Source organism: Erpetoichthys calabaricus, chromosome 11 (genome assembly GCF_900747795.2).
Source record: "Erpetoichthys calabaricus chromosome 11, fErpCal1.3, whole genome shotgun sequence".
Lineage (NCBI taxonomy): Eukaryota > Metazoa > Chordata > Cladistia > Polypteriformes > Polypteridae > Erpetoichthys > Erpetoichthys calabaricus.
The window spans coordinates 163,226,945-163,254,382 of NC_041404.2; the positions used below are offsets into that span (position 1 = coordinate 163,226,945).

The following is a 27,438-nucleotide window of genomic DNA, read 5'->3' on the forward strand; positions in this document are numbered from 1 at the left end:
ATAATTTAGCTCAAAGTGCTTAAAAGTGCTCTAAAGACCTGCAAGAACATCCTGCTGCAGATGGTGTATCTGTACATCGTTCTACAATTCAGCGCAATTCGCACAAACAACATCTGTATGGCAGGGTGATGAGAAAGAAGCCCTTTCTGCACTCACGCCACAAACAGAGTTGCTTATTGTATGCAAATGCTCATTTAGATAAACCAGATTCATTTTGAACAAAGTGCTTTAGACTGATGGGACAGAAATTGAGTTATCTGGTCATAACAAAAAGCGCTTTGCATGGCGGAAGAAGAACACCGCATTCCAAGAAAAACACCTGCTACCTACTGTCAAATTTTGTGGAGGTTCCATCATGCTGTGGGGCTGTGTGACTAGTTCAGGGACTGGGGCCCTTGTTAAAGTCGAGGGTCGGATGAATTCAACCCAATATCAACAAATTCTTCAAGATAATGTTCAAGCATCAGTCACAAAGTTGAAGTTACGCAGGGGTTGGATATTCCAACAAGACAATGACCCAAAACACAGTTCGATAATCTACAAAGGTATTCATGCAGAGGGAGAAGTACAATGTTCTGGAATGGCCAAATATATATCATCGAAAATCTATAGGATGATTTGAAGCAGGCTGTTCATGCTCGGCAGCCATCAAATTTAACTGAACTGGAGAGATTTTGTATGGAAGAATGGTCAAAAATACCTCCATTCAGAATCCAGACACTCATTAAAGGCTATAGGAGGCGTCTAGAGGCTGTTAGATTTACAAAAGGAGGCTCAACTAAGTATTGATGTAATGTCTCTGTTGGGGTACCCAAATTTATGCACCTGTCTAATTTTGTTATGATGCATATTGCATATTTTCTGTTAATCCAATAAATTTAATGTCACTGCTGAAATTCTACTGTTTCCATAAGACATGTCATACAGTATATTACAAGGAAGTTGCTACTTTGAAAGCTAAGCCAATGATAAACAAAAATCCAAACAATTAAGAGGGGTTCCCAAACTTTTTCATATGACTGTATAAAAACCAAGGATACTGTATCAGGGATGCAAAATGAATATCAGAATATTCCTACTTCACAAATAAATGACGTTTAGCTCTCTTTATAGTTAAACTGGCCCACACATGCCATGCAAGTCAAGGACGACAGTAACCACTCAGGGTAGTTACTTGCCCCTTCTCACTTTAACACAAGACATTGCTTGCTTAATCATTGCTATGTGCATCCAATGGCGCTTGCATTTTTGGGTGTGATATCTCTGTATATTACAGTATAAGCTAAGCATTGGTTATTTGTGAAGCAGTAATATTCTGATCATTTTATATTTCTAAACACTGATTGGCATTCAGAAACAACAATTGCTAACTAACACATTTGCAAAGCAAAATTGCTTTATGAACTGGCAATTGGTGCAGAGATAAGGAGCTGCAAGGAAAATTAAGGTCTGGGACAATGGAAAATTTTGCAGGCTTCAGCGACTCTAGTGTTAAGCAGGAGACCGTGGTGTACAGCACATGACTACTTAACACATTCATTAGGGAACCAATGGGCTCAGCAAGTAAAAGGGCACACTTTGAAAGAATGCTCCTTGTTCTGCTCTCAAACCTCTGAAGACAGCAACACTTTGCCCTGTGATGTCATATTCTGAATTCACGAGGCATTGGTCAAATTTCTTTATAATTTTTTTTTTTTTTTGGTTCTTTATTTCGCCTTATACAATTTCTTGTATTAGGAATTTGTTAGTTTTCGCATACCCCTTGGGGTCAGAGCGCAGGGTCAGCCATTGTAGAGAGCCCCAGGAGCAATTACAGGTTAAGGGTCTTGCTCAAGGGCCCAGCAGAGTAGGATCTCTTTTGGCAGTGACGGGGATTCGAACCGGCAACCTTTGGGATACCAGCGCAGATCCTTAAGCCTCAGAGCCACCACTCCGCCCCTAATAACAAAATCAGAAAATAAATGCAACCTTACACAATACTGTACAAATAAATGAGTAATAAAAATCGACAAGTCCTAAAGCACAGCTCAAGTTGCTATTAAATAAATTCCAATGTGCTTGTCTTTCAATGAAATATGAATATGGCCAGGGAGAAAAAGAGGTCAGACAATAGATGTATGAATCTTATGAGTTATTACTATTGTATTACTATTACTACTTATTATTTGGCTGATGCCTGTATCCAAGGCAACTTACAACATTTGAAAAACAGTTGGTTACATTTCCTTTGTTCGTCCAATGAGGGCAGCACTGGCAGGGTAAGAGACTTACACACGGAGTCAGTAGTGGGATACGTACCCACAATGTCAGGGTTTAAACTCCAAAGACCAAACCTCTCCACCATAATGCCTGCCCTATAAGTTTAAAGGTCCCCACCAGACTTCTACAAATAAAATTTGAAGTGTGCCAAATTATGAAGTCAGGCACTCTATCTGTGAGCATGCAGGAGGCTGCAAAGGGAGAGTCCTGCACAGAAGACGTGGCAGAAACACTTGGATATCCTTTTAGCACAACACCTGTGATATGAAAACAAAAAACAGTTACAGTTACAGTCATGTCACTAAAGCAACTACACATCTGTAACAGTGTGTGGGCTACGAATGAGCTTTCCCTTAGTGTTGGTGCATTTTAAGTATTCAGACAACAGGTTTGTTTACTAGTTAATGTAATCTCCAGAATCACATGAATATGCTCGGCTCATCTGCGCTTTATTTTAATCTTTCCACAGACGGGTAGCTACACTAGTGTGTATTCCCAAGAAGCTTCCTCTCATCTGTCTGCCTTTTCATCAATGCATTTCTTTAAGTTGGCAGATGAAAGACATCAACGCTTCTCAAAGTCACTTGCATTCATTTTCTTGGTTATCATTTGGCATTTTTAAAAATTGTACTCTGGTCTATAAATATCTACAAAAAAAACAAAGAATACAAGAAAACGTGCAATTCAATCCGCCAGTCAAACTGCTTTGGCAATCACATGCAAGTTGGCTCATATGTAAAAGCTTAAGGCTTTGACTTCAATATGTCTGCAGCAGGACCCGTGCCAAGCCAAACAGATTTCTGTCTCTGCTGCTTCAGCCCACTTAAATTGGTAAAAAAAAAAAATGAAGTGTGAAGAGCCTCTGAATTTGTTTCCTTATTGTACAAAACACAACCTTTTTTCTGAAATATTTCACTTGTTTTTTTGAAAATGATGACAGTAAATGCTCATCAATCAGGGAATGTCTGCTTGACATGGCCTTCACAGTGAGCATTGTAATGGGAGCCTGAACAAAAGGAACCTGATATTCAACCAAAAATATGCGAGAGGCTACAAAATGAAAACATCAGACCCCACCAAACCACAAAATAATAATAATACGTTTTATTTATATAGCTCTTTCCCATGCTCAAGAAAAAGAAAAAACTTAGCAGTGAGTAAATAAGAGGTCAGAAAAGGAGACAGGCTCAGATCATAGCCAAGGCATTCAAGAAAATTAAGAGCGTCAGAATCAAAAATCAAAGTCGAAAAGAAGAGCAAAAACCTTCAGCTGAGAAGCACAAACAGGTTTGGAATATCTGCAATCTTGGATAATAAAAGCTCATTCCATACGACCTCATCTCCCATCTCCCCAGTGATGTCATGCACCACACCATTTCCTGGTTGTTACCAAAACAGGTATAAACAAATGACTACACCCATAAAAAAAAACACTGAAATAATGCAATTTAAACACATTCTGTAAATGCCAAAACAAAAACCAACATAAACTTCCTCTCCATATAGATATACATTATCTACCTATAAATCTCTTTTTGTACCTGATTTCTCTCGCGTAATTATTTCCGCCTTCCTTACTGAAGGGGTAAATATATAGAGAGATTGTGGTCTACAGGTGGCGCACTAGCTCCCAAAATCAGACACAGACAAGGCACAAGTTCAGCAACACACACAGTTTTTTATCCAGCTGTGGGAAACGCTTTCCAACCGTTTCTCACCAATGCATGATACCACAAGCACCAAGCACAAATAAAGTAGCACACAGAACTTCTCTTCTCTCTGACTACTTCCACCAAGCTTTGTCTTCTCCATCTCGACTCTGGCTCCTTGAATAAAGTGATGTGATCCCTTCTTTGATGAATCCGGAAGCACTTCAGGTGGGCAATCAGCATTATCCCGAAGTACTCCCAGGTGAGGTGGAAGCCCGATGTCGTAGGATTCCATTGCTCCTACAGCACCCCCTGGCGGCACACACGGAACTCAACAGGGCTGTACCGAACTCCAACTCCCATGTAGCCCTGTGGGAATCCATGGCACCGCTGCAACCCAGGGGGGCTGCCATTTAGCACTCCGGGGAAGATAATGCTCTCCTGGTCCTTCCTTACACTATGAAGGTGTCCTAGCCATCTGTCATTATATATACATACACATACATACAAATGCGCGCGCGCGCGCGCACACACACACACACACACACACACACACACACATATATATATATATATACAGATTCAAGTATGTCCTGCATGACAGGTGCAATCAATAAATGCTCACCCGGAAGTACAATGTGTTTAATGGAGCAATGAGGAATGATGAATGCGGGTATTTTAGACCTCAGAAACAGAAGACAAGCTCATCTACCTAATGTCTCATGTTTTACATACTATGACAAAATGGAAAAAAGAAAAAAGGGCAGACACTGCAGCTGAACTCGCCATATTTGTTAACCATTCATATAGTACCAGCTACATCGGGCATCATGCTATTGACTATCAGAAAATGGGAAGTGCATAGCTGTGCTGGAAGGTTAGCACGCAGTCACTAAATTAGACATGTCCAGCAATTTTCTGTCATTTAAACTGAAATGATTTGGTCATGAATCTGCAACTGCAGTTGGCAAGTCTGACACACCCTCCGCCTAGAAGTCACATAATGTGATATAGGCTTTGGTTCAGTGCCCTTCATTTAATGTTTTTCATAAAGATTTGATCTCAAAATATTCATCAAGTAAACATACCATATTCATTTTCCTTGAGGTACAAGGTTAACACTTTGCATAATTTTCTTAACAATTACAACTGACATTGTCAGAGTAAGAACCACTGATCTATATATTGGCATACAGTACCAATCACAGACTAGGAACTGCAAAAGTTAAATCTTGTTAAGGGGTGTCCTAAATTCATCACAACGATACTTAAGTAACTTACCTGTAAGTTTGGTCAGAGAAAGGCAGAATGACTGTGACTAGCGAGTAGGCTGTCAAAAGACTGAGAGGCATTAATGACTTTGTTTTTCAAAAAGATGACTCAAACGCCACCTACATAAGAGTAATAAACATATTATTTACCAACATCTTCCTCTTCAGGTTTGGATGCCAAATACTCCCTCTCCACATTCAGCACTTCCTCCTCGTTATGGCAAGCGGCATACTTTTCCAGTAAACACTTATTCAGGTCCAAGAACACTTTTCCCCATTTAAACTTCCGTAACAAAATGACAGCAAGATCTTGAAATCCTGTAATAGAAAAACAGAACACAGAGGGTGAAGAACATTATGCAGAGCACTGCCACTTTAGCCCTCAAGAGTACTCTGTCCCACTACTGCTTAGTTAAGAGTTTTTATATGTTAGTTTTTAATATATGACATCACCATATACAGCTTTTGGCTGCCTTGTCAACATTATCTTTCTCTTGGGTAACACAAACTACCACAGAGAAAACTGTTACTCACCTACAATGCAAAAGGTTGCAGCAAATGCTTCAACACAGGACAGCTTGCAAGGTCGGCCATAATTAACTGGGTTGGCTGCTACCAAGTATGGCAAAAGCCTAGGATGGCTTCCTCTCATTTTGTTAAAGGGGGTTACCTCCAGTTTTGCCCAGGAGCAGTCAATAACAGCTACACCACTTTGGGTCACAATTTCCCTGAAAATAAGGAAAAATTCTTTCAGTGTTTAAGTAGTAAACAAATTAAGGAAAAGTCACACTTTTTAGGAAAGTAAGGAAAAACTAAACTACACACATTGTGAAATAGTGAATGATGTAAGTTTACATTTACTTCTTTAGTTTTCACATTACAGGGAGTATCAAGGAGGTACTCAATGATTTGGAACATCAAGAGAAGTGCTGCTTATTTTAAAAGGCCAAAAATCAAATAAATTACCAGGGCCAGATACCACTTTTCCTAGAGTGTGTCAGAAGCCTAGTTACCACACTTGATGTGCATTCTTCAAAAATTCCTGCACACTGTGGACATTCCTAAAAAATAGATGCCAGCAAATGTTGTCCTGTTATATACAAACTATGATCGAGACGATCCAAATACAGTGGAACCTCAGGTCACGACCGTAATTCGTTCCAAAACTCTGGTCATAACCCGATTTGGTCGTGACCCGAAGTAATTTCCCCCATATGACTATATGTAAATACAATTAATCCGTTCCAGACCGTACAAACTGTATGTAAATATATTTTTTTAAAGATTTTTAAGCACAGAAATAGTTAATTACTGTATACCATAGAACGCACAGCACAATAGTAAACTAAATGTAAAAACACCGAATAACACGGAGAAAACCTTGAACAGAGAAAAGTAACATTGCAAGAATTCACGCTACGAACCGATCGCTGTAAACAGAAGGGAAGTGGAGGTTAAAATCCAATAGAAAAAAAGTCTTCATTAAATACAACGAGGTTAAAACAATGCTCGAATCAGTCTCTTTAAAAACAAGCCCAGTGCATTCTTTAACTGCCTTCTCGGCCTTATGTGGCCAGCCCTCTCTCTCTCTCGCTGCACAGGAAGTGACTGAACACGTGCGGAAATCATTGGCGCGTACGAACCAGAAGGGAAACTGGCTTGTTCGTCACCTGAGTGTGTGGTCGTAAACAGATGCAAAAGTTTGGCGAACTTTTTGGTCATAACCCGATTTGTACGTGGTCCGAGACGTTCGCGACCCGAGGTTTCACTGTAACTACAGGCCGGCAAGCTTAAGATGCACTATGGGTAAATTAATCAAGGGAATTATTAAGGAAAAGACCAAGCATAGACAGGGAGATTGTGTTTCATTAATATGCTAAAATTCTAAGAGAAAGCAACACAGGTTTATGGTCAGAGAGGTGTATAAGATATTATTTGTCTTGATTATCAAAAAGCTTCTGATGTGGTACCACACAAGAGGCTTGGGATCAAGCTAAAAGAAGTTGGAGGCGTGGTGTGTAGGTGGGTGCAAAATTGGCTTTAATACCAGAAGGAAAGGGTTATGGTGAGAGGATTCTTATCAGAATGAGATGATGTTAAAAGTGGTTTCCTTCTGTTCTTAAGCTGGTGCTCTTTTAAATATATTTATAAATGATTATGGTAAGAATATAAACAGTCAGCAAGTTAAGTTTGTAGATGATATTAATATATGTGGAACAAAGGATAAGGAACAATAAGCTGAAACAGTACAAAAGGATCTGGAGAGAATACAGGTTTGGGCAGATGATATTTAATGTAAATAAATGTAAAAGATTACATGAAGGAAATAAAAATGGTACATCTGAGTACACAGTGGGAAAGTACCCCTTATGACGAGGACCCAACAATTGTATTAGGCTGGTCACTGTCTACATCTAGATAGTGTACAGAATCCATTAAGGCGGCCAATGGGGGTAAGGTTATATAGGCCAATGTGTGGAGTACGAGTCAAGGGAGGTTAAATTAAGCTATTTAATAAACACAGTAGTGAGACCTGATCTGAAGTACTGCGTACAGCTTTGGTCTCTATATTACTGAAAAAACAAACTAGAGCTACACAATTTCTGAAGGAGAGCAGCTAGGCTGGTTCCAGGACTGTGAAGTATGAGGTAGGAGGAAAGACTAAAGGAGTTTTCAGTGTAAACAAATGGAGGTTAAGAGATACAGTACCATGAGTTAAGTGTTTCAAATTATGAAGGAAACTAGAACAGAAGATGCCAGCTGTAAACTCTAACATCAGTTCTTCAACAAGAACACAGGAACAAAGATGAAGACGCGTTAAGGGTAAATTTCACAAAAATGTCTAAAAGGTTTTCTTCACACAGAGAACTACAGATACATGGGATTAGATACCCAGTAGTGTGGTTTGCAGTGTTACTGTATTGGCCTTCAATACTCATCTTGATATTAATTTGGTGAAATTAAGTAAGACTGGTAAACTCATTGGACTGAATGTCCCCTTCCCATCAAAACTGCTGTAATTTTCTAGAAACCAAAGGTTATCAAAAATACATGTGTGCCTCTTGGTGACCATACTGATGAAAAAGACTATGGCCTTTCACAATTAAATTACAAAGTTGCTTTCTAGTCATGTACAGATAATAAATGCAAAAGGGAAAAAAGAACAAATGGGTACTCACAGTGTTAAACAAAGAGAACCCCCCCCCCCCCACTGAGCTACCCTACAAAGGCTTTTACGCGGTGAAGTGGCTCCTCCAAATCTCTTCTCACAGTACCTTTTCAGTCTTCTTCTCTCTCACCAATTGTCACTCATCATCCAATAACTAAGCTTCACTATAACTCCTGACTCTGAACACAGAAGCAGCTCCATGATTTATCCATTTTAAAAGACAAGTAACTGATGCCAGTACTTTCAACTGGGCAAGTGCAACAACCTAATAGGTCTGGGTGTTTAATAAATAATATTTTTGAAATGCTTATTTTACAGATGAGTTCTAGCAGATGCATTGTAAAACTCATTCATCCATTTTCCTAATTATTTTATTCAAGGTAGGACTGCAGGGCAGCTGGAGTATATCCCAACAATCACTGGGCACAAGGTGGTAACAACACTTGGACAGGGTACCAGTCCACTGCAGGAGCACATGATAGAAACCCGTGTGGACACCAGGAGAACCTGCAGACTCTGCACAAACATGTGAACCCATTAAGAAATTGGCCATCATAATATAAGAAAAACTGATATGTTTTATTATTTAAAAAAGGAAATAAATTAAAATACCTTTCAGGAGGTAAAGCCAGATCGTGAACCACGTGTACTCTTTGTGCACTGCATGGCCATTAAATACTCAATACGACAAAATAAAAACTTGTAGCAGCTTTAGTCATATTAAAAGTATCATTGGAATACAACCACAAGAAAGGAGTGAAAAAGAAGTTGCAAGGCAACATGTGTGCAGCCCGTTTGTTGTAGCAGCTGATTAAACTCACCTGTCACAAGGGGAAACATATTTTGTACCCATGGGACTAAGGATGAGTCCATTAAATCTCTGATTCAGTTTGAGGTTACAAACCAGTCCTTTCCGAACCAACTTCCTCCCGGTGCATTTGTTGGGATCGCAATGGCCTAGTTCCCACATGGCTAGTGCACATGGAAATTTCACTTTTGGCTCCTCTCCATCTCTAGCTCCATCATGCTGGATGCTTGCTTAAAAAAAATAATCACATTATATTTTACACTTTCAATAAATTAAAGAAATAAAAAGGTCAATAGCAAATTGAAAGTTATCTATGGCTATTAAATATCAGAATTCCCAGCTTGAAAAACCTGTATAGAACAACGGCTAGCCAACATATATAGATGAAACTGACTGCTGCTATGTAATTTCATGTGAATTATGGAAAAGTAATAGGATTATACTGCCAAAAACAAAGGGAATACAAGAAAATATAGAATGAGGTTTACTGCCCTCTAATGGCAGGAATTGACTGAGCATCCACTGCAGTCGAAATGAGCAGAGCAACAAAATCTTTCTTTGCTACTTCTAAAACATTTTGTATCTGGCATTAAATTGTAAGACACACACACACCTGGACACTCACATTGTGTACATTGCTTCACCTCACTGCCAATTTTTTTATTTGGCAAATTATTTTAATTGCCAATCTGCTTTTTTGCAAATGTTTTCATTACTATATCAGCCAATAATGGGTGTGATTGTCTTGCACATTCTCCCCAACCAAACCCTTTACCTTACAGGAATACAGTAGTAATGTGTTTGCTCTTCTGGGCACCTGTTAGTAACCTAGCTGCCGCATTTTGAACCAGCTGCAGATGAGCTAAAGATGACTGACTGATACCAAAATACAGTGTACTATAGCAGTCGAGCCAACGACAGATAAAAGCATGGTTAACTGTCTCCAGGGTTTTCATTTATAAAAAAGATTTAACTTTAATTATATTTCTAGGATGTAAGAAACTACTCTTAACCACTGCATTTACCTCCCCTCTCAAAATAGAAGGAAAAGTCAAAAGTCATTCCCAAATGTTTAGCATATAATTTTATGTATGGAGAAAGAGAACCAAGATCGTTAGTGAAACTGCTAATGCCAATAAGAGGCCCAAACAGCACCATGTGTCTTATTTTCATTCAGCTGCAGAAAATGACTAAAAATCCACATTTAATATCCTTGAGGCAATCAAGCAATTTGGTTGTTCATCCCTTTTTACTGGTCTTCATTGTTAGATACATCTGCATAGCAGTGAAATGCAATGTTATGTTGCTGAATTATCAACCTAGAAGGAGCATTTACAGCAAATAGTGGGAGGGCAAAATGGACCCTTGAGGGACACCATAGGTTACAGTAGCAGAATAAGTGGAAAACCTATCAATATTTACAGAAAATGATCTATCATTAAGATAGGATTTAAACCAGGCAAGGACAGTGCCTTGAATGTGTACCAGATGCTCCAAACAATTAAACAAGATGGCATGTTTGTTTGCACCAAAAGCATCACTTAGATCTAGTAGGGTCAGACAGGCACTGGCCCCGGCATCAACCGCTAACAAAAGGATATTAGTCACTCTTAACAGAACAGATTCTATACTAAAGCTGATGTTTGTTTAGGAAAGTCGGGAGCTATAAATGGATAGCCTTTTTCATGTTTTTAGCTACAAAATTTAGCTTGGAGATAGGATGAAAGCTTTAAAGATCTGATGGATCAAGATTATGTTTTTAAGGATGGGCTGGACAACAGCAGCTTTGAGGCTGGTTGGCACAGTGCCCAACACTAAACAACAGTTTATTATGAATAAAATGCTTCGACCAATGATATCCAAAGCCTCTTTTAGAAGGTAAGGAGGCATAATATCCAAAGCACAGGATGACAATTTCAAACTTAAAATTCTCTCTCTCATGATAATAATCAAACCTGACCTAATGCCATCAATTTTGACAATAAAATAACGCAGAAATCTTTCACAGATGGCAAGTGAGTACTGGGACAGAGTCCATTGGATAATTCAGAAAAGAATTTAATTTTAGTAAAAAGAACTTTGGGTTTATGACAATTGATATACAAGATCTCAGCAAAGTATGACAGCCTCCTAGGAGTTGAGCAGACACCCTCTTGGGATTTCAAAAGACACCTGAAGCTTGTCTTTCTTTCATTTTCTCTCTGCTTTTCTACACTCCTGCCTAGGAGAGCGAGTTGTCTGGTTTAGCCAAGGCTGACCTCTGGGCTTAGAGTGTCTGATTACTAAAGGGTCTATCATATTTAGAACAGAGGTGCACCTCTCTCACCACTCCACTTCTGCCTTTCTGGTGCTACACTACATAAAATCGGCAAAAAACATGCATCAGTGGGGATTATTAATGTACACCATGAATCAACATAGCCATAACCACATCAAAGAGGTAAGGGCTTAAAAATGATCCCATGTGCATATGTACTTTAACTGGAATTGTGTCGGTTACCCTAACACTGTTTCTACTCCAGGTCCCTCAGGTACTTCTTTATTTTGATAATTCTGATATGACTCACTAGCTATTTGCATACAATTGAGAAGGTTCTAATTCTGAAACAATTGCTCGATTTGTTTTTTTATCCATTGGTGTGTAATTATGGAGACCCTCGTGCACACAGAGCCCACCCCTACAATTTAAGTGATCATATCAAACTGCATTATCACTACTTTCTCACAGCAAAGTCCACTCCTACCACCTTTATAACTGCAATATGAATAAGCAACACACAAACATTTCTATAAATAGTAAACTAAAATGCATAACCTACAGTCATATGAAGAAGTTTGGGAACCCCTCTCAGCCTGCATAATAATTGACTACTTTCAACAAAGAAGATAACAGTGGTATGTCTTTCATTTCCTAGGAACATCTGAATACTGGGGTGTTTTCCGAACAAAGATTTTTAGTGAAGCAGTATTTAGTTGTATGAAATTAAATCAAATGTGAAAAACTGGCTGTGCAAAAATGTGAGTCCCCTTGTAATTTTGCTGATTTGAATGCATGTAACTGCTCAATGCTGATTACTTGCAACACCAAATTGGTTGGATTCACTTGTTAAGCCTTGAACTTCATAGACAGGTGTGTCCCCAATCATAAGAAAAGGTATTTAAGGTGGTCAATTGCAAGTTGTGCTTCTCTTTGACTCTCCTCTGAAGAGTGACAGCATGGGATCCTCAAAGCAACTCTCAAAAGATCTGAAAACAAAGATTGTTCAGTCTCATGGTTTAGGGGAAGGCTACAAAAAATCTCAGAGGTTTAAACTGTCCGTTTCAACTGTAAGGAATGTAATCAGGAAATGGACGGCCACAAGCACAGTTGCTGTTAAACCCAGCAGGTCTGGCAGGCCAAGACAAATACAGGAGCGGCATATGCGCAGGATTGTGAGAATGGTTACAGACAACTAACAGATCACCTCCAAAGACCTGCAAGAACATCTTGCTGCAGATGGTGTATCTGTACATTGTTCTACAATTCAGCACAATTTGCACAAAAAACATCTGTTTGGCAGGGTGATGAGAAAGAAGCCCTTTCTGCACTCACACCACAAACAGAGTTGCTTGTTGTATGCAAATGCTTATTTAGACAAGCCAGATTCATTTTGGAACAAAGTGCTTTGGACTGATGAGACAAAAATGGAGTTATTTGGTCATAACAAAAAACGCTTTGCATGGCAGAAGAAGAACACAACATTCCAAGAAAAAAACCTGCTACCTACTGTCAAATTTGGTGGAGGTTCCATCATGCCGTGGGGCTGTGTGGCTAGTTCAGGGACTTGGGACCCTTGTTAAAGTCGAGGGTCGGTTGAATTCAACCCAATATCAACAAATTCTTCAGGATAATGTTTAAGCATCAGTGAGAGATTTTGTATGGAAGAATGGTCAAAAATACCTCCATCCAGAATCCAGACACTCCTCAAAGGCGTCTAGAGGCTGTTAGATTTGCAAAAGGAGGCTCAACTAAGTATTGATGTAATATCTCTGTTTGGGTGCCCACATTTATGCACCTGTCTAATTTTGTTGTGATGCATATTGCATATTTTCTGTTAATCCAATAAACTTAATGTCACTGCTGAAGTCCTACTGTTTCCATAAGGCATGTCAGATATTAAAAGGAAGTTGCTACTTTGAAAGCTCAGCCAATGATAAACAAAAATCCAAAGAATTAAGAGGGGTTCCCAAACTTTTTCATATGACTGCATGTTAATGTTTTGTAACAATGCAAACACCATAAAAGCAATGCCAAAAAGAAACTTTCCAAATAGCACAGCATTAGTTTTCCATGGACGAACACTGTTTGCAAAAAGGAACAGAACTATGCTCCACATATTATTTCAGCAAACAAAATTTCAAAACACTTATACTATAATAAATCAGAAAAATGCTGATATTTCTAGAACAGAATCAAAAATATGTATGTATTTAGCCTAGTGAAATACTGTGTATGATACGTGGATGCTTGAGAAACATTTAAAAAAAACAGGCTGTCAGACTGTCCCATATTTTAGAAAAGATGATTACCATGAAAATAATTCAATCATTAGGTTTGCTGCACTCTGCTTATCTTGCAATTTTATAGATTCTAGAAGATTAGCAAGAAGGTAGAAAACAGTTGGCCTGAAAGCAAAGGACACCAAAATAACATGTCTGCAATATACAGATACCTATGGAATAGACAAGTCACATTGTAATCTCTTCCATTTTGTTCAATAAGGAGTCTACAATGACACTGTAGGAGTTAAGGAAAGCACATATTTAAACAGAAGCATCTACTGGCATGCAGCCTATGGTTAAACAACATGTAATGTCCAAACAAAAACAATACATGTATTGTCTAATTTAGAAAAAATTCAAATACAATTACAATTTTCCATAACTGACTGGGGTATTGTCGACTGCCTTAACAGGGCCAGCATAAATTAGTACTATTAGTATCTATTTAATACCTTGCCAATGTACTGCTGCTGATGCTTCCTTTAATTTATTTGTATTACAGGCAGCAGTAAATAAATAAAGTGAATTCAAGATATCATATTTTATTCATAGTATTTCTCATATTTTGCGGAGTTGTTCTCTCCTTGAACATTCAGCTTTATAGCAAGAAAACAATGTTTCTACAACCTCGGGAAAACCTGCAGAATCTGAGTTAGCAAATTCACTGTCACCTCACCATGTGCCACGAAAAAAGCATGGAAAAGTCACCTAAAACCTGAAGCACGTAAACCGTAAATATGCCTTGTGTGCCTTTTGGCCTGTCTTCCTTCTTTATGTATAAGCTAGGGGTGTCAGCTTATTACTGTATGTAATTCTTTGACTACCAGTGCCCTACTCTGCAAAATTATTAAATTGGGCTGTTTCATACACTTGAGCTACCTTCCACACCGTTTTTTTTTCCTTTTATGAATTATAACCTATGTATCTTGTGATTTGTTTTAAAAACTTTGCTGTTTTATGTTTTACTTAAAAATTCTGCTTCTAAGTTGCTTTTAATGAAAGTGTATGCCAAATAAAAAATATAAATGAGAAAGGAATACTCATAAATAATTACGATGCACTAGTTGCCACATTCAGCAACTCTTTTTTTGAAACATGAATAGACTCATCGTGCCATAACTTATACAGTCATGGCCAAAATTATCGGCACCCCTGGAATTTTCCTTGAAAATGCACCATTTCCCCCAGAAAATTATTGCAATTACAAATGTTTGTGTAAGTACATGTTTATTTCATTTATGTGCATTGGAACAACACAAAAAAAAACAGAAAAAAAGGCCAAATCTGACATCATGTCACACAGAACTCCAAAAATGGGCTGGACAAAATTATTGGCACCCTTTCAAAATTGTGGGTAAATCGTTTTATTTCAAGTATATGATGCTCGTTTGAACTCACCTGTGGCAAGAAACAGGTGCTGGCAATATAGCAGTCACACCTGAAGCCAGTTAAAATGGAGAAACGTTGACTCAACCTTTCTGTTGTGTGTCTGAGTGTGCCACACTAAGCACGGAGAACAGAAAGAAGAGCAGAGAATTGTCTGAGGACTTGAGAACAAAATTTGTGGAAAAATATCAACAATCTCAAGGCTACAAGTCCATCTCCAGAGATCTTCATGTTCCTTTGTCCACTGTGCGCAACATAATCAAGAAGTTCACAACACATGGCACTGTAGCTAATCTCCCTGTATGTGGATGGAAGAGAAAAATTCATAAAAGACTGCAACGAAGGATAGTCCGAATGGTGGATAAACAACCCCAATCAACTTCAAAACATATTCAAGCTGTTCTGCAGACTCAGGGTGCAACAGCGTCTGCTTGAGCTATCTGTCGACTTCTGAATGAAATGAAGCGCTATGGCAGGAGAGCCAGGAGAACCCCACTGCTGATAGAGAAACATAAAAAAGCCAAACTGGAGTTTGCCAAAATGTACTTGAGGAAGCCAAAATCCTTCTGGGCGAACGTCTTGTGGACAGATGAGACCACGGTAGAGCTTTTTGGTAAAGCTCATCATTCTACTGTTTACAGAAAACTGAATGAGGCCTATGAAGAAAAGAACACAGTACCTAAAGTCAAACATGGTGGAGGTTCTAAGATGTTTTGGGGATGTTTTGCTGCCTCTGGCACTGGATGCCTTGACTGTGTGCAAGGCATCATGCAATCTGAAGACTACCAAAAGATATTGGGGCACAATGTAGGGCCCAGTGTCAGAAAGCTGGGTCTGCGTCAGAGGTCATGGGTGTTCCAGCAGGACAATGACCCCAAACATACCTCTAAAAGCACTCAGAAATGGTTGAAGACAAAGCGCTGGAGAGTTCTGAAGTGGCCAGCAATGAGTCCGGATCTAAATCCGATTGAACACTTATGGAGAGATCTCAAAATTGCTGTTGGGAGAAGGCGCCCTTCAAATCTGAGAAACCTTGAGCAGTTTGCAAAAGAAGAGTGGTCAGAAATTCCAGTTGAGAGGTGTAACAAGCTTGTTGATGGTTATAGGAAGCGCTTGATTTCAGTTATTTTTTCCAAAGGGTGTGCAACCAAATATTAAGTTGAGGGTGCCAATAATTTTGTCCAGCCCAGTTTGATGTCAGATTTGGCTTTTTTTCTCTGTTTTTTTGTGTTGTTCCAATGCACATAAAGTAAATAAACGTGTATACCAAAACATTTGTAATTGCAACAATTTTCTGGAAGAAATGGTGCATTTTCAAGGAAAATTCCAGGGGTGCCAATAATTTCGGCCATGACTGTACAAAATAAACACAGATGGGCACTGACTTCACATCTTTTGCACTAACAGAAAGGCACACAGCCCAGTGGAGGGCTGATTGTGGTATGGAGGGGGGATGCAGAGGACTAAAGTATCAAGTGTGTTTAACTTAAGTAATCATGAGGGATTTTGTATGGGTTTCATATATGCATTACGGGCATATGAAGTGTCCTGGTTCCACTTTTCTCTTTGATAATGTCACCTTCCATGCACAAAAATACTTTTTTGTGTAGGAGTGTCAGTTCACAAGTCATAAAACAAGCAAAAAGAAAAACTAATAATAACAAAGTATACAATGTCACATTAAACACATTCATGCAGTAGCACTTAGATCTTTTAACCTCTATTCAAATATACTTGAATTTTTATTTAATTTTAATATGAGCATTCAACCCCTAATTTTGGTATAATTTGACAGCCCTACTATAAGGCCTACATGTTCTAAACACATATTTCTCCAGGTCATGGTTGTGTGATCTGAAGCCCATCCAATCAACATTAATTGGAAAGAAGAACCCAGCCTTAATCTGAGCACAAGTCCAGCTCAGCGCAAATTCATGCACATACCCAAACTCACTCACACAGAAACAAATTTGTGTTAAACTAACCTGCATGTCTCTAGGGTGTGTAGGGAGGAACTGAAGTACAAAGGAAAAAAGTACATAGAAAAATAACATACAAATGCCACACAGACAGAGGTGGGATCCTGGATTTGAAATCAGTCTTTTTGAGCTGTGAGGCTAACTACTTAGCCACAAAGAATAACATTTTATATATATGTAAGAATTTGGAATTTTTATGATCAGTGAATTTTAAAAGTAAACTGTATACAGTATTTGTGTTTAAGTGGCACAGCTAACATGATTTAAACCCAACAGCCAGAACCCCTGCCCACTCAGAACGATAAGCAAATGTATTGTAAGAGCTTCACAAAAAAAGACTTATTAATTATTTGCTCTGTCAAATGTGAAGCCAGTAATTCATTAAATAACAAAATCCTGAACACAGTACAACTGTTTACCTGGATTGTAAAGCAATTTGCTCAGTAGGCCATGCAATTTTAAGAACAATATTTTAGATCCAAAGCTGTACTGGCTAACTGTGCTAACATGACAACACAACCAACCTTGCAAGGCCTCGTGCATCTCATCTGTAAACATTTCCAGTGATTTTCCTTTCATTCGATGTCTCCGGTCCTTCCCTTCAGCAGCTGACTTGTTCTGATGCTGTTTTTTGCGCCCCATTTCTGGCCTTTTGCAAGTAACTTTGTTTTTTGAAGTATAGAAATGCAGAGTAGTTGTTAGTTTACAGAGCACAGGAGGACGGCCACAGCTTGTTTGCAATACCTTGAAAATAAAAAATTTTCAGTTTAATCCTGGATTACCTAGTGCTGACAACAACACAGGCTGTATACAAACAGTCACAAACAAAAGATACCATTAAAGTACATCATGCATGTCAGATAATCTATGTAAAACATAGCCTTTTCATAAGAACTACATTCATTAAATAGTCTTTGTGTTCTGCTTAATCTCACAAGATTTTTAATGAATGAGTTAGAAGAAAAACATTTATGCCATAAACATGCAAGTTAAAAAAAAAAAACTGTAAAGTAAGACTAGCATCCCACCCTCCTGCCACCAATAAAATCCACATGATTTCGGATATTTAATAAAATTAACTGTCACAGAAAATTGAAGCACTTTATAAACAAGTGTATTTCTTCTTCTTTCGGCTGCTCCCTTTAGGGGTTGCCACAGTGGATCATCTTCTTCCATAAATCCTGTCCTCTGCATCTTGTTCTGTTACACCCATCACCTGTATGTTCTCTTTCACCACTTCATAAACCTTCGCTTAGGCCTTCCACTTTTCCTCTTCCCTGGCAGCTCCATCCTTAACATCCTTCTCCCAATATACCCAGCATCTCTCCTCTGCAATATGTACAAACCAACGCAATCTCACCTCTCTTGACTTTGTCTCCCAACTGTCCAACCTGAGCTGACCCTCTAATGTTATCATTCCTAATCCTACACATCCTCGTCACACCCAGTGCAAATCTTAGCATCTTTAATTCTGCCACCTCCAGCTCTGTCTCCTGCTTTCTGGTTAGTGCCACAGCCTCCAGCCCTTATAACATAGCTGGTCTCACTACCGTCCTGTAGACCTTCCTTCACTTGTGCCGATACCCGTCTGTCACAAATTACTTCTGACCACCTATTCCACCCTGCCTGCACTCTCTTTTTCACCTTTCTTCCACAATCCCCATTACTCTGTACTGTTGATCCCAAGTACTTAAACTCATCCACCTTCGCAAACTCTACTCCCTCTTTCAATATTCAACCTCTTTTGATAAAAAATATTCACAGCATGTGTCTTGGCAGCATTGGTGGCAGCCTTTTACTGTTCCTGGCCACAGTATCTAGTACATTATGTTGATAAAAAAAGGTATTTGAAATTAATTTGAGATAACCAATGTGAAATAATATGGGATGTCAGCTAGATCTGAATAAGGCAAGTTTATGTGAACCATTTTGGTTTTTGCTTTTTCATTACACAAAAGCACTCAGAAATTAGTCTTTTTCCTACAATCCTATGCTCTTTAAAGTGATAAAACATAATAATGTATTTAACTAAACAAATTGTGTTTGATAGGGTTCAACAATTTCCTGTACCCAAGTTCATTACAAAACTAACATCACTTACTATTCCAGGGGAAACCTATTAGGAAAACAGTAAATTCTCCAGAGACAACTATTTCTGTTTTCTCAGCAAAACACCCACAGTACTAGAAGTTGGGAAAATTCCAGTTGATCTGGTATAAAGGTTGAAATTCTTCTTGTGGATATTGATTTCAAAAGAATATATTTTTAAAAATTAGTGGAAAAATTGCAAATAAATTTAAATGTAAAACACATTATATCATATAAAATATTCAAATTTGTACAAGCAAATGGAAAATGGAAATGTGACTTCATGTTGGTACATGTGTCTTTTTTTTGCAATTTTTATCAAAGGAAAATACAGAAAGAAACAATCTTGTAAGGAACAAAACATACAAAAAAAGAGAAAATGACTAAAATGGGGTCTGCATGATTAATCAGGAAGGGCTGCTGTCCATAGCTAGACTGAATACAAAAAGCAGCAAGGAGTACAAGTTCTCATACCCACCAGATAGCCATTCACCCACAAGCATTTTGAATAAAAGCCACCGCCTGATGTTGGAACCAGACGCTCTGTTAATGCTTTATGCAGAGAGTTCACAATGAGTTAGGTTATAAAAAGAAGATCTCCAAGAATGAACAGAGACAAATCTGGGGAATTTCTGTCAAGAGGACAGAGCATGTTTGGCAGCAATGATACCCAAAGAGAGCAACCTCTACTGGATTGGCCTTTGAAAGAGTGTGGAAAGATCCAGGGGAAGAAAAACATGAGATGAGAGAGAAGTTTGAACAGAGAGGACTGGAGAGGGGGAATTTAAAACAGCAAGCCAATTGGGAGTGACAGTGGGGCAGTTCCAAAAAATGAGGAGGAAGGTTCCGGGGACATTTAAGGAGTAGTTGCTATCAAAGTGGGTCAGTAGATAAATCCATAGCAAAACACTTACGTAAATAAACTAAGTATGTTGATGATTGTGTTTCCTGGAAGACAGAGTGATATTCTTAAAGATGGTGTTTAATGGCAAAGCAAGTGAGGATGGTAGATAGTGCTGGGAGGTATACCGGTTCATACCAAAGACCGTTTTTTATTTTTGTTATGATATGGATTTTTCTTATACCGCAACACTGGTTTAAATAGCCTAAACAACGTTCGGAATGTGGCGCAGAGGGACCTTTAAGGGGGGACCTTTTCCACTGCAACGGAGTACATGCGTTAGTGGAGGTATTGAGTGGTGAAAGATGAGAGAGAACATTCCAAAACTGAAGCTGTAGCAGATGATAAAGTTGAACATGATGACACAAGAACTTTTGCCGAAAAAAGGAGCCATGTCTGTTGTCTGGAGATACTTTGGTTTTAAAAGGTTGGGTGTGGACCAAACAACTATTTACTGCAAATGCTGTTGATCTAAAGGTGTTGCCAGAGGCGGCAACAGAAGCAATTTGCTGTACCACCTTAGACGCAAACATGCTTTGGAGTACAATGAATGTATGGAACTAAGATTGGCACCCTCCATGTCCTCAAGTAAAACTGAAAAAGCTAGAGGACACTCGAGTCAGACATCACTTGTAGACGCATTTGCTAGAGGTACTACCTAAGACAATAAAATCAAGCAGTGGATCGAGATAACCAATGACATTACAATCCATATAGCCAAAGACATGGTTCTGTTAAGTACTGTGGAGAAAGGCGGATTCAGGGCTATGATCAAAACACTGGATCCCAGACATGTGATCCCAAGTCGCAAGTACTTTAGCCAAACGGCGATCCAAACTTGTACCAAGAACACAGAGGGAAGTTACAAGCAGAGGTGGCTACAGTCCCCGACTATTCAACACAGCAGATATGTGGTCAAGTCACACTATGGAGCCATATCTGAGCCTGACGATTCATTTTATAAATGATGACTGGCTATTGAAAAGTGATTGCCTCCAAACAAGCTATTTTCCAAATGACCACACTGGTGAATTATTTGCTGTAGGCTTGCTGGAAGCACTCGATTCCTGGGAGCTTACAGAGCAGAGGCAAGTGGCCATCACAACGGACAGTGGGGCCAACATCAAGAAGGCTGTCAAGATTAACAATTGGACACGACTCCAGTGCTTTGGACAACGGCTTCACACAGCCATAGGTATGTAATAGTTATTAAAATAATAAACTATTTTAAGAGTTGGTAGAAAAAACATACCATAGTAATAAGAAATGTACAATGAATGTGTGTATGATCAGTTTTCTGTTATCTCTATTATCAGTCAGTACAGGTAGTCCCCTACTTACGATGGTTCAACTTAGATTTGTATGCACATTAAAATGTTTTTTTGTACAATGTACAATTGTCATGACAGTGGAACTGGTTATTCTTAGCCAGTATACTGCAGTAATTAGTAATACTATTTTTAACTTGTAATATTTTTTTTTAGCTTTATTGGATATAGGCTGAGTGACTTGTTTTTCTCGTCATACACATTTCATTGTATGTTGACCCTGTGTTAACCTATATATGACAAATAAACCTAAACCAAACCATTTATAAGACATTTAGAAACTTTTCTATTTTTGCTATATCTTTAAATGCTTAACTCTTTTTTGTTGTTTTCCTATGATTTTGCCCATTTTCTGTGGATGTCGCTTCTTTCATTGTATTCTTATAATAATAATTGTAAACAAATGGAGGAGACATCCGGGCAGACAAAACTGAACGATGAAAGGCTGCGACTACTTTAGTGTCAGACCCATTAATCTTCTTCTATAATACGCTACCGTGGCTTTTTGTTTGTCTGTCCAGGATTTTAAATCACCTGTAGCTCGCAAACCATTTCACCTATTGACTTGAAATTTGGTACACATATACTACGTGACGTCTACTATCCGCTTTCGGGGTGATGATTTTATTACTCTTTTTATTTTTACTTTATTTTATTGTGGACTCAAATCTTGGCAGCATGCAGCAGGGCGGCTGTCCGGTGCATGCATATGTGTGCCATTCGCATTCCCTACCACCTTCGCTAATCATTCTTGAGGCAGATTGAAGACTTAAGTGCCAGATTAAGGGAAAAATTAAAGAAAACGTACTAAGTAATTGCAACACAAAAACTAACTTAATCAGTTTTAACGCGAAAAGATGCCGACGAAAGAAGAGAAGCAGCGGGCCGCTAGGGTGGAGTAAAGAAGAGCTTCTCAGGAAGCAGCAAGCGCATCAACCTCTGAGCAAACGAATGCTAAACATACAGAGAAAGAGGCTGAACACTATGAATGCTCAAGTCAAGTGTATTCACTGCACGTTATCGTGCAGTGCCACGTTAGTGGTTAGTAAATAATGGAGTAAATAACCAGAACACCTGAAAATGCAAAATGAAAATCAGGCTGGAAATATTACTAAAAAGTAAAAACTAAATATAACTATTTAATACATTTTAAAACTTAGTTTTGTAATTTTTACAATGACCGCAAAGCACGGAAACTGGTAAATACCCATTTAGATAATTAGACTTGGATTTCAATTAAAAACATAAGTTATATGGAATAAAAACCTGCAGCCACAGTGGGTCCCCAGGACCAGGTTTGGAGAACACTGCTAGGTTAGCTCTAAACTGGCCCCATATAAACCATTTAGCAAGTGCAGCACCACATTCAGGGTTTGTTTCTGTCAAGACAAGCACAGGTAGGGTCCTATAATCCTGAACTGGATTAAGTGGCTGCAATAATGCAAGGAAAATCCCATTATCTCTACAGCTAACGATACACACTACCATCTTAACAGCACTGAACTGACACAAAACAACAAACTGTGCAGGGAAACCTTTTATATTATTTGTATGAAAGAACTAAATCTGTCATCTATGAATGCAAGATGACTGAACATAGAAAGGATGAATTTGGAAACCCAGAAACAAAATCTTAAATCCAGACTGTCCAGATGAAAACAGAATGAAAGGCAGCTCTAATTTTTTTACAACACACAATTCCCTTAATCCACAAAATAAAATAGCCAGGTTGGTATTGCACACTTAGCACCAAAGTGTGTGTGTCTCATGAAAAGTGGCTATTCAGCATGATACTGCTCAGAATTATTAGATGGTGTAGTTTTTGTATGTGGATTGTTTAATGGTGTATGGCGAGTTGCACCTACTTAAAATATGTATATCATTACTAACAGAATTTTCCATAGCTAATTTATTTTATATTCTACAGTACCAGAGTAAGATTTGAGCGTTCAGTCAAAATTAGAGCATTGCCATACTGATTTCTTAAACTGGTTACACTGGGCTGTTTATTTTCTCATTATTGCACTGGGTGGTCTGTTTGTTTGTTATAACAACATTAAATTGATAAAAATAGTGGAAGGATCTAAAAAAATAATCTAAAATTTCTCTTTTGGAATTCAAGAACTGGAAGTTAATGAAATTAGTTGAAGTCATGGCAAGACCTGAAAGATCCAGAGAAATCAACTGCTTGTGGACTAGTCGGAAATGTCATGAGGAATCCTGATATTACTGCAAAGGACCCAATGGAAGGTTCAGCAGACAGTCAAACGGTGATCCACAGAACATTGTTGTTTACACAGAAATGATCTACTTGGTTTTCAGAAGGAATGCCGTCCTACAAGTTCATGACAAACTGTGAAGGGTCCAAAAAAGATACTTTGCTAAGCCAGAAACATTCTGGAACCAATTACTCTGGATTGACAAGGCCAAAATAAAACTTTCTGGCCCTTAGCAGAAAAGATACATATGGAGGAAAACATGTAAAGCATTTGCCAACTACCTATATTAAGCATTCACTGGATTCAATATGCTTTGGGTAAGTGTAACAAAAAATGGATTTGACCAAATATCAAGAAACCTTAGAAGCTAACTTTCCACAGCAAGAGAAAGAAATTGAAGGTGAAAATAGGTTGGATATTTCAGCAATTCAAAAATCATCTCAAAAATCGATCACGAAACAGCCGCAGAAACAAAAAACAGACATCTCTGAATGGCCTCCACACTACCAAATGTTTTGAAATATTTAAAACATGCAGCAGAAACAAGATGAAACAGAAATTGCGTGCAACAACTGTTCTGTGTGGAACACTGCGAAAAAACTGTCAAGCGAAAATAGAAAGACTCCTGGCCAAAAGAAATGTTTGGATGCTGTGATTTCAGCCCAAAGAGATGTTACTATGCAATGACTAACAGGATGTCCTCATTTTTGCACCTGCCACTTTGACAGTTCCTTTATTTCAGTCTGATCAATATTACACATAACACACTAGTTAAACATGGTGTCGATGATGGGAAACACAAAACAAAAACATTTATTTCTAGAGCACATTTTCATACAAGCAATGTAGCTAAGAGTTGCTTTAAAAGATGTCAAAGAGAAAGTTACAAAAAAGAAAAATAAATAAGATTAGGCAATAATATTAAACATTAAGTAACAAAGAAAAAACAAATGAATGTAAACTATCTTAAAAACAAATATCAGCTACAAGTGTACCATCCTTATATACAGTGTCATGATGCAAGTCTCTAAGGATGAGTCCCCTGATAAATTCAGATGGCCAGGTGCACAGAAAAAAAAAAAAAAAAAACTCCAGTTAAGCTGGAGAAAAAACACAAAATCTGCAGGGGTTCCAAGGCCAAAAGCCCATCCAGCCCCCACTGGGCATTCTGCCTAACATAAAAGTTCTTAAGTCAATCCTCTTTGTTCCCAATACAAATTATAAAATATTTCAATTTTAACTAAGAATCCTGCTTTGTTATACAGCATACTAATGTATATGACAAGGTTTGTTTTCATTCTTTATTGTGGTTGGCAAACGCAGAAATGGTGTGTTTTTCTTGTACACTAAATTAGTACTGCTCTGATATCATAACATTCTCAGATCTGCTCTAAACAACTCAGCATCAAAGCAGGTGTATCTTGGAAGCAATGGGCATGGCGGAAAATGCAGCCATGGAAAGAGAAGCAGCAAGTGCTGCACATTAGAACAAAAGTTCACCATGGACTCACCACTGCCAAGGTAGATTAATACAATGTCACCCCCAATCAAGGGAAACTGACAGAAAACTTTTTCAAACTGTTATTTTTAAAATATACAGCAATAGCAGTGGAAAAGACAGTAAATAAACCAACAAAAAGCTTAGAAACTACTGTGTGTGAGATGAATTAAGAGAAGCAATGTGCTTTTGGCTAACTAGCAGCTCTTCAGAAAAAAAAAAAAAAAAAAAATCAAAAAATGCTTTTCAATGTATAAAGGCACTTGTAACAAAAATGAAGTATTTCATGGAAGAAAAATATGGAAAAGTACAGAAAAGGTAAAAGATGACGAAAGAATGTTCAAGGGAAGAATGCATAGCAAAGAAAATGCCATTAAATGTAGTGTGGTGTAGTGGTTAAAGCATTGGTATTCAAACTTTGGTTGTGGGTTCAAATGATGCTACTAATACTGTGTGACCATGAGCAAGTCACTTCAACGGCCTGGGCTCCAAATGAAAGAACAACAGAATTGTAGCCAATTGGATCTCAAATGTTATAAATTGCCTTTTTTTGGACTAATGCATCAACTAGATAATAATGTATCAAAAGATTGTGTAAAGAAACAGCACTTATGGTGTTGGTAACTGCATATAAAAAATCCACACAATAAAAGGCAGCATACAGGGGTAATAGAAAGATGTTCTGATGACACTAAGAAGGCAACAAAATACAGGTTAAAACAGGCAACCTGAGGAGCAAAAAATGAATAAGTGCTAAATAAAAATTATATTGTTACAAGAATTCAGAATTCCAGACTATCTAATAAAGTGTAAAAAGAAAGAATGGTCAACAGCCAGTGAAAAGTACTTTTAAATGAACAAGCTGAAAATGGCACTTTCTGTGTCATTGTTATAAAAAAGGCCATGTGCAAAAAACAAACAATAAAAGTAAATGAGAGGAAGTAACTTCTCTCAGTTTTCGGACAAGACAGACATACCTTTGTTAAACTCTACCTGCGTTTTGTTCAGCTCAATGCAGGAAATTGGGTTAAGCTCACTGGCAAACATGGCACCGTGCCTGTTAAAAATCACAATGTATGCCATGCATTTGACAAGAGTGTGCCAAGTCTGCCAGTGAATGTGTCTGGTGTATCGACACTGGGCTCGGCAAAACTCAAATGCAGTTTAAAAAATGAATTTGCCTTATCTTTAAAGTGTGTAAATTAAGGTGGCCTAACGCGATGTAACCCTTTATGGTGTCTATCTGAAGTCTTGCTTTTGTTCCTAGAAGAAGATGAGGAAGTTTGTCAAGTTTACCGTCGAATTTGACCCATTTGGGTCGGGCACTAACTCGAGTCCAACTTAACAAAGAAATCCGGATTGACACAAAACTATGAAAAAGAAAATGGCCCAATATGTTATAACCAATTTCTACTCGTACATTTATTTTTTCATATAATTGAGGTATTTTAAAGGCGCAAATCATGTATAAGATTGTGTTTTGCTCCAACATAAAATAAGCAACTTATTTACATAAGCCATAGATGAACGTAGGTAGTTGGCTGCAAGTGAATAAATAGCTTGGAGAAAACAAGTGGCCCGGCGAATAAGAAAACTACATTCTCTCACACTTATTAAGCATTAAGAGTCTGGAGAGTTTAGGTTTACAATGAGATCTTTTATTTTCTTGTTTAGTTTTCCTCTCTAGCGTTTTAAATCAAATTTGTGCAAATAAAACATGAGATATAAACTGCCTAGTGACTCCTGCACGTAACACTGATATAGCGAACTCTCAAGTCAGGGTTACCTTGTTACCATTCTTCTTTTAATGGTCAGTACTAAGAAATTTGTCACATTCATTTAAGCGAACCGACATCCAAGTTAAATTCCCCACTCGCCGAAACGCACTCGACATATTCAGTACAACCCCTACAGCCCTAAAACTAATAAACATTATTAGGCTATTATATTGTAACTCGCTCAAGATCTCCTAACGAACTTTCTACGTTTCCTGTCATTTTTATCCATGCAGGTGTCTCTGAGCTGGCATCAGAAATTCAAAATAAAACAAACTCACATGGTCACAACAAGTCACATATCACGGGCACGGCCGCCATTCTGGCTTTCTGATCGCCTGTTTATAGTTTCCACCCGCGCAGAAATAACGAAAGGCGCTCACAATAATAGTCAATTCAATCATTTTATTCATTAGCTCCCAAGACAAATGTTGATTTAAAAGTAACTGTCCTAAGTATGTTCTTTTGAAGGCGTCGTATGACGTTAACTATACTGGGGGTAGGCGCGATGCCCGCCGTATGCTTCAGGCTAAGTTTAAAGATACGTGAAACAAAAAATCAACCAT

General features: G+C 38.2%; 1 protein-coding gene across 1 annotated transcript in view; it reads right to left on the minus strand.

Moving 5' to 3' along the window:
- The window catches only part of tsr3 (TSR3 ribosome maturation factor), a 38,118-nt gene extending 10,814 nt beyond the window's left edge, over positions 1-27,304 (minus strand). Inside the window, exons 1-5 of the mRNA XM_028814469.2 lie at positions 27,154-27,304; positions 17,588-17,807; positions 9,170-9,386; positions 5,714-5,907; positions 5,330-5,497 (exon numbers count right to left, since the gene is read on the minus strand). Of these exons, the coding sequence (XP_028670302.1) occupies positions 5,330-5,497; positions 5,714-5,907; positions 9,170-9,386; positions 17,588-17,705 (697 nt within the window). The 5' untranslated portion in view covers positions 17,706-17,807; positions 27,154-27,304. The remainder of the gene's footprint in view (positions 1-5,329; positions 5,498-5,713; positions 5,908-9,169; positions 9,387-17,587; positions 17,808-27,153) is intronic.
- Positions 27,305-27,438: the final 134 nt, after the last annotated feature.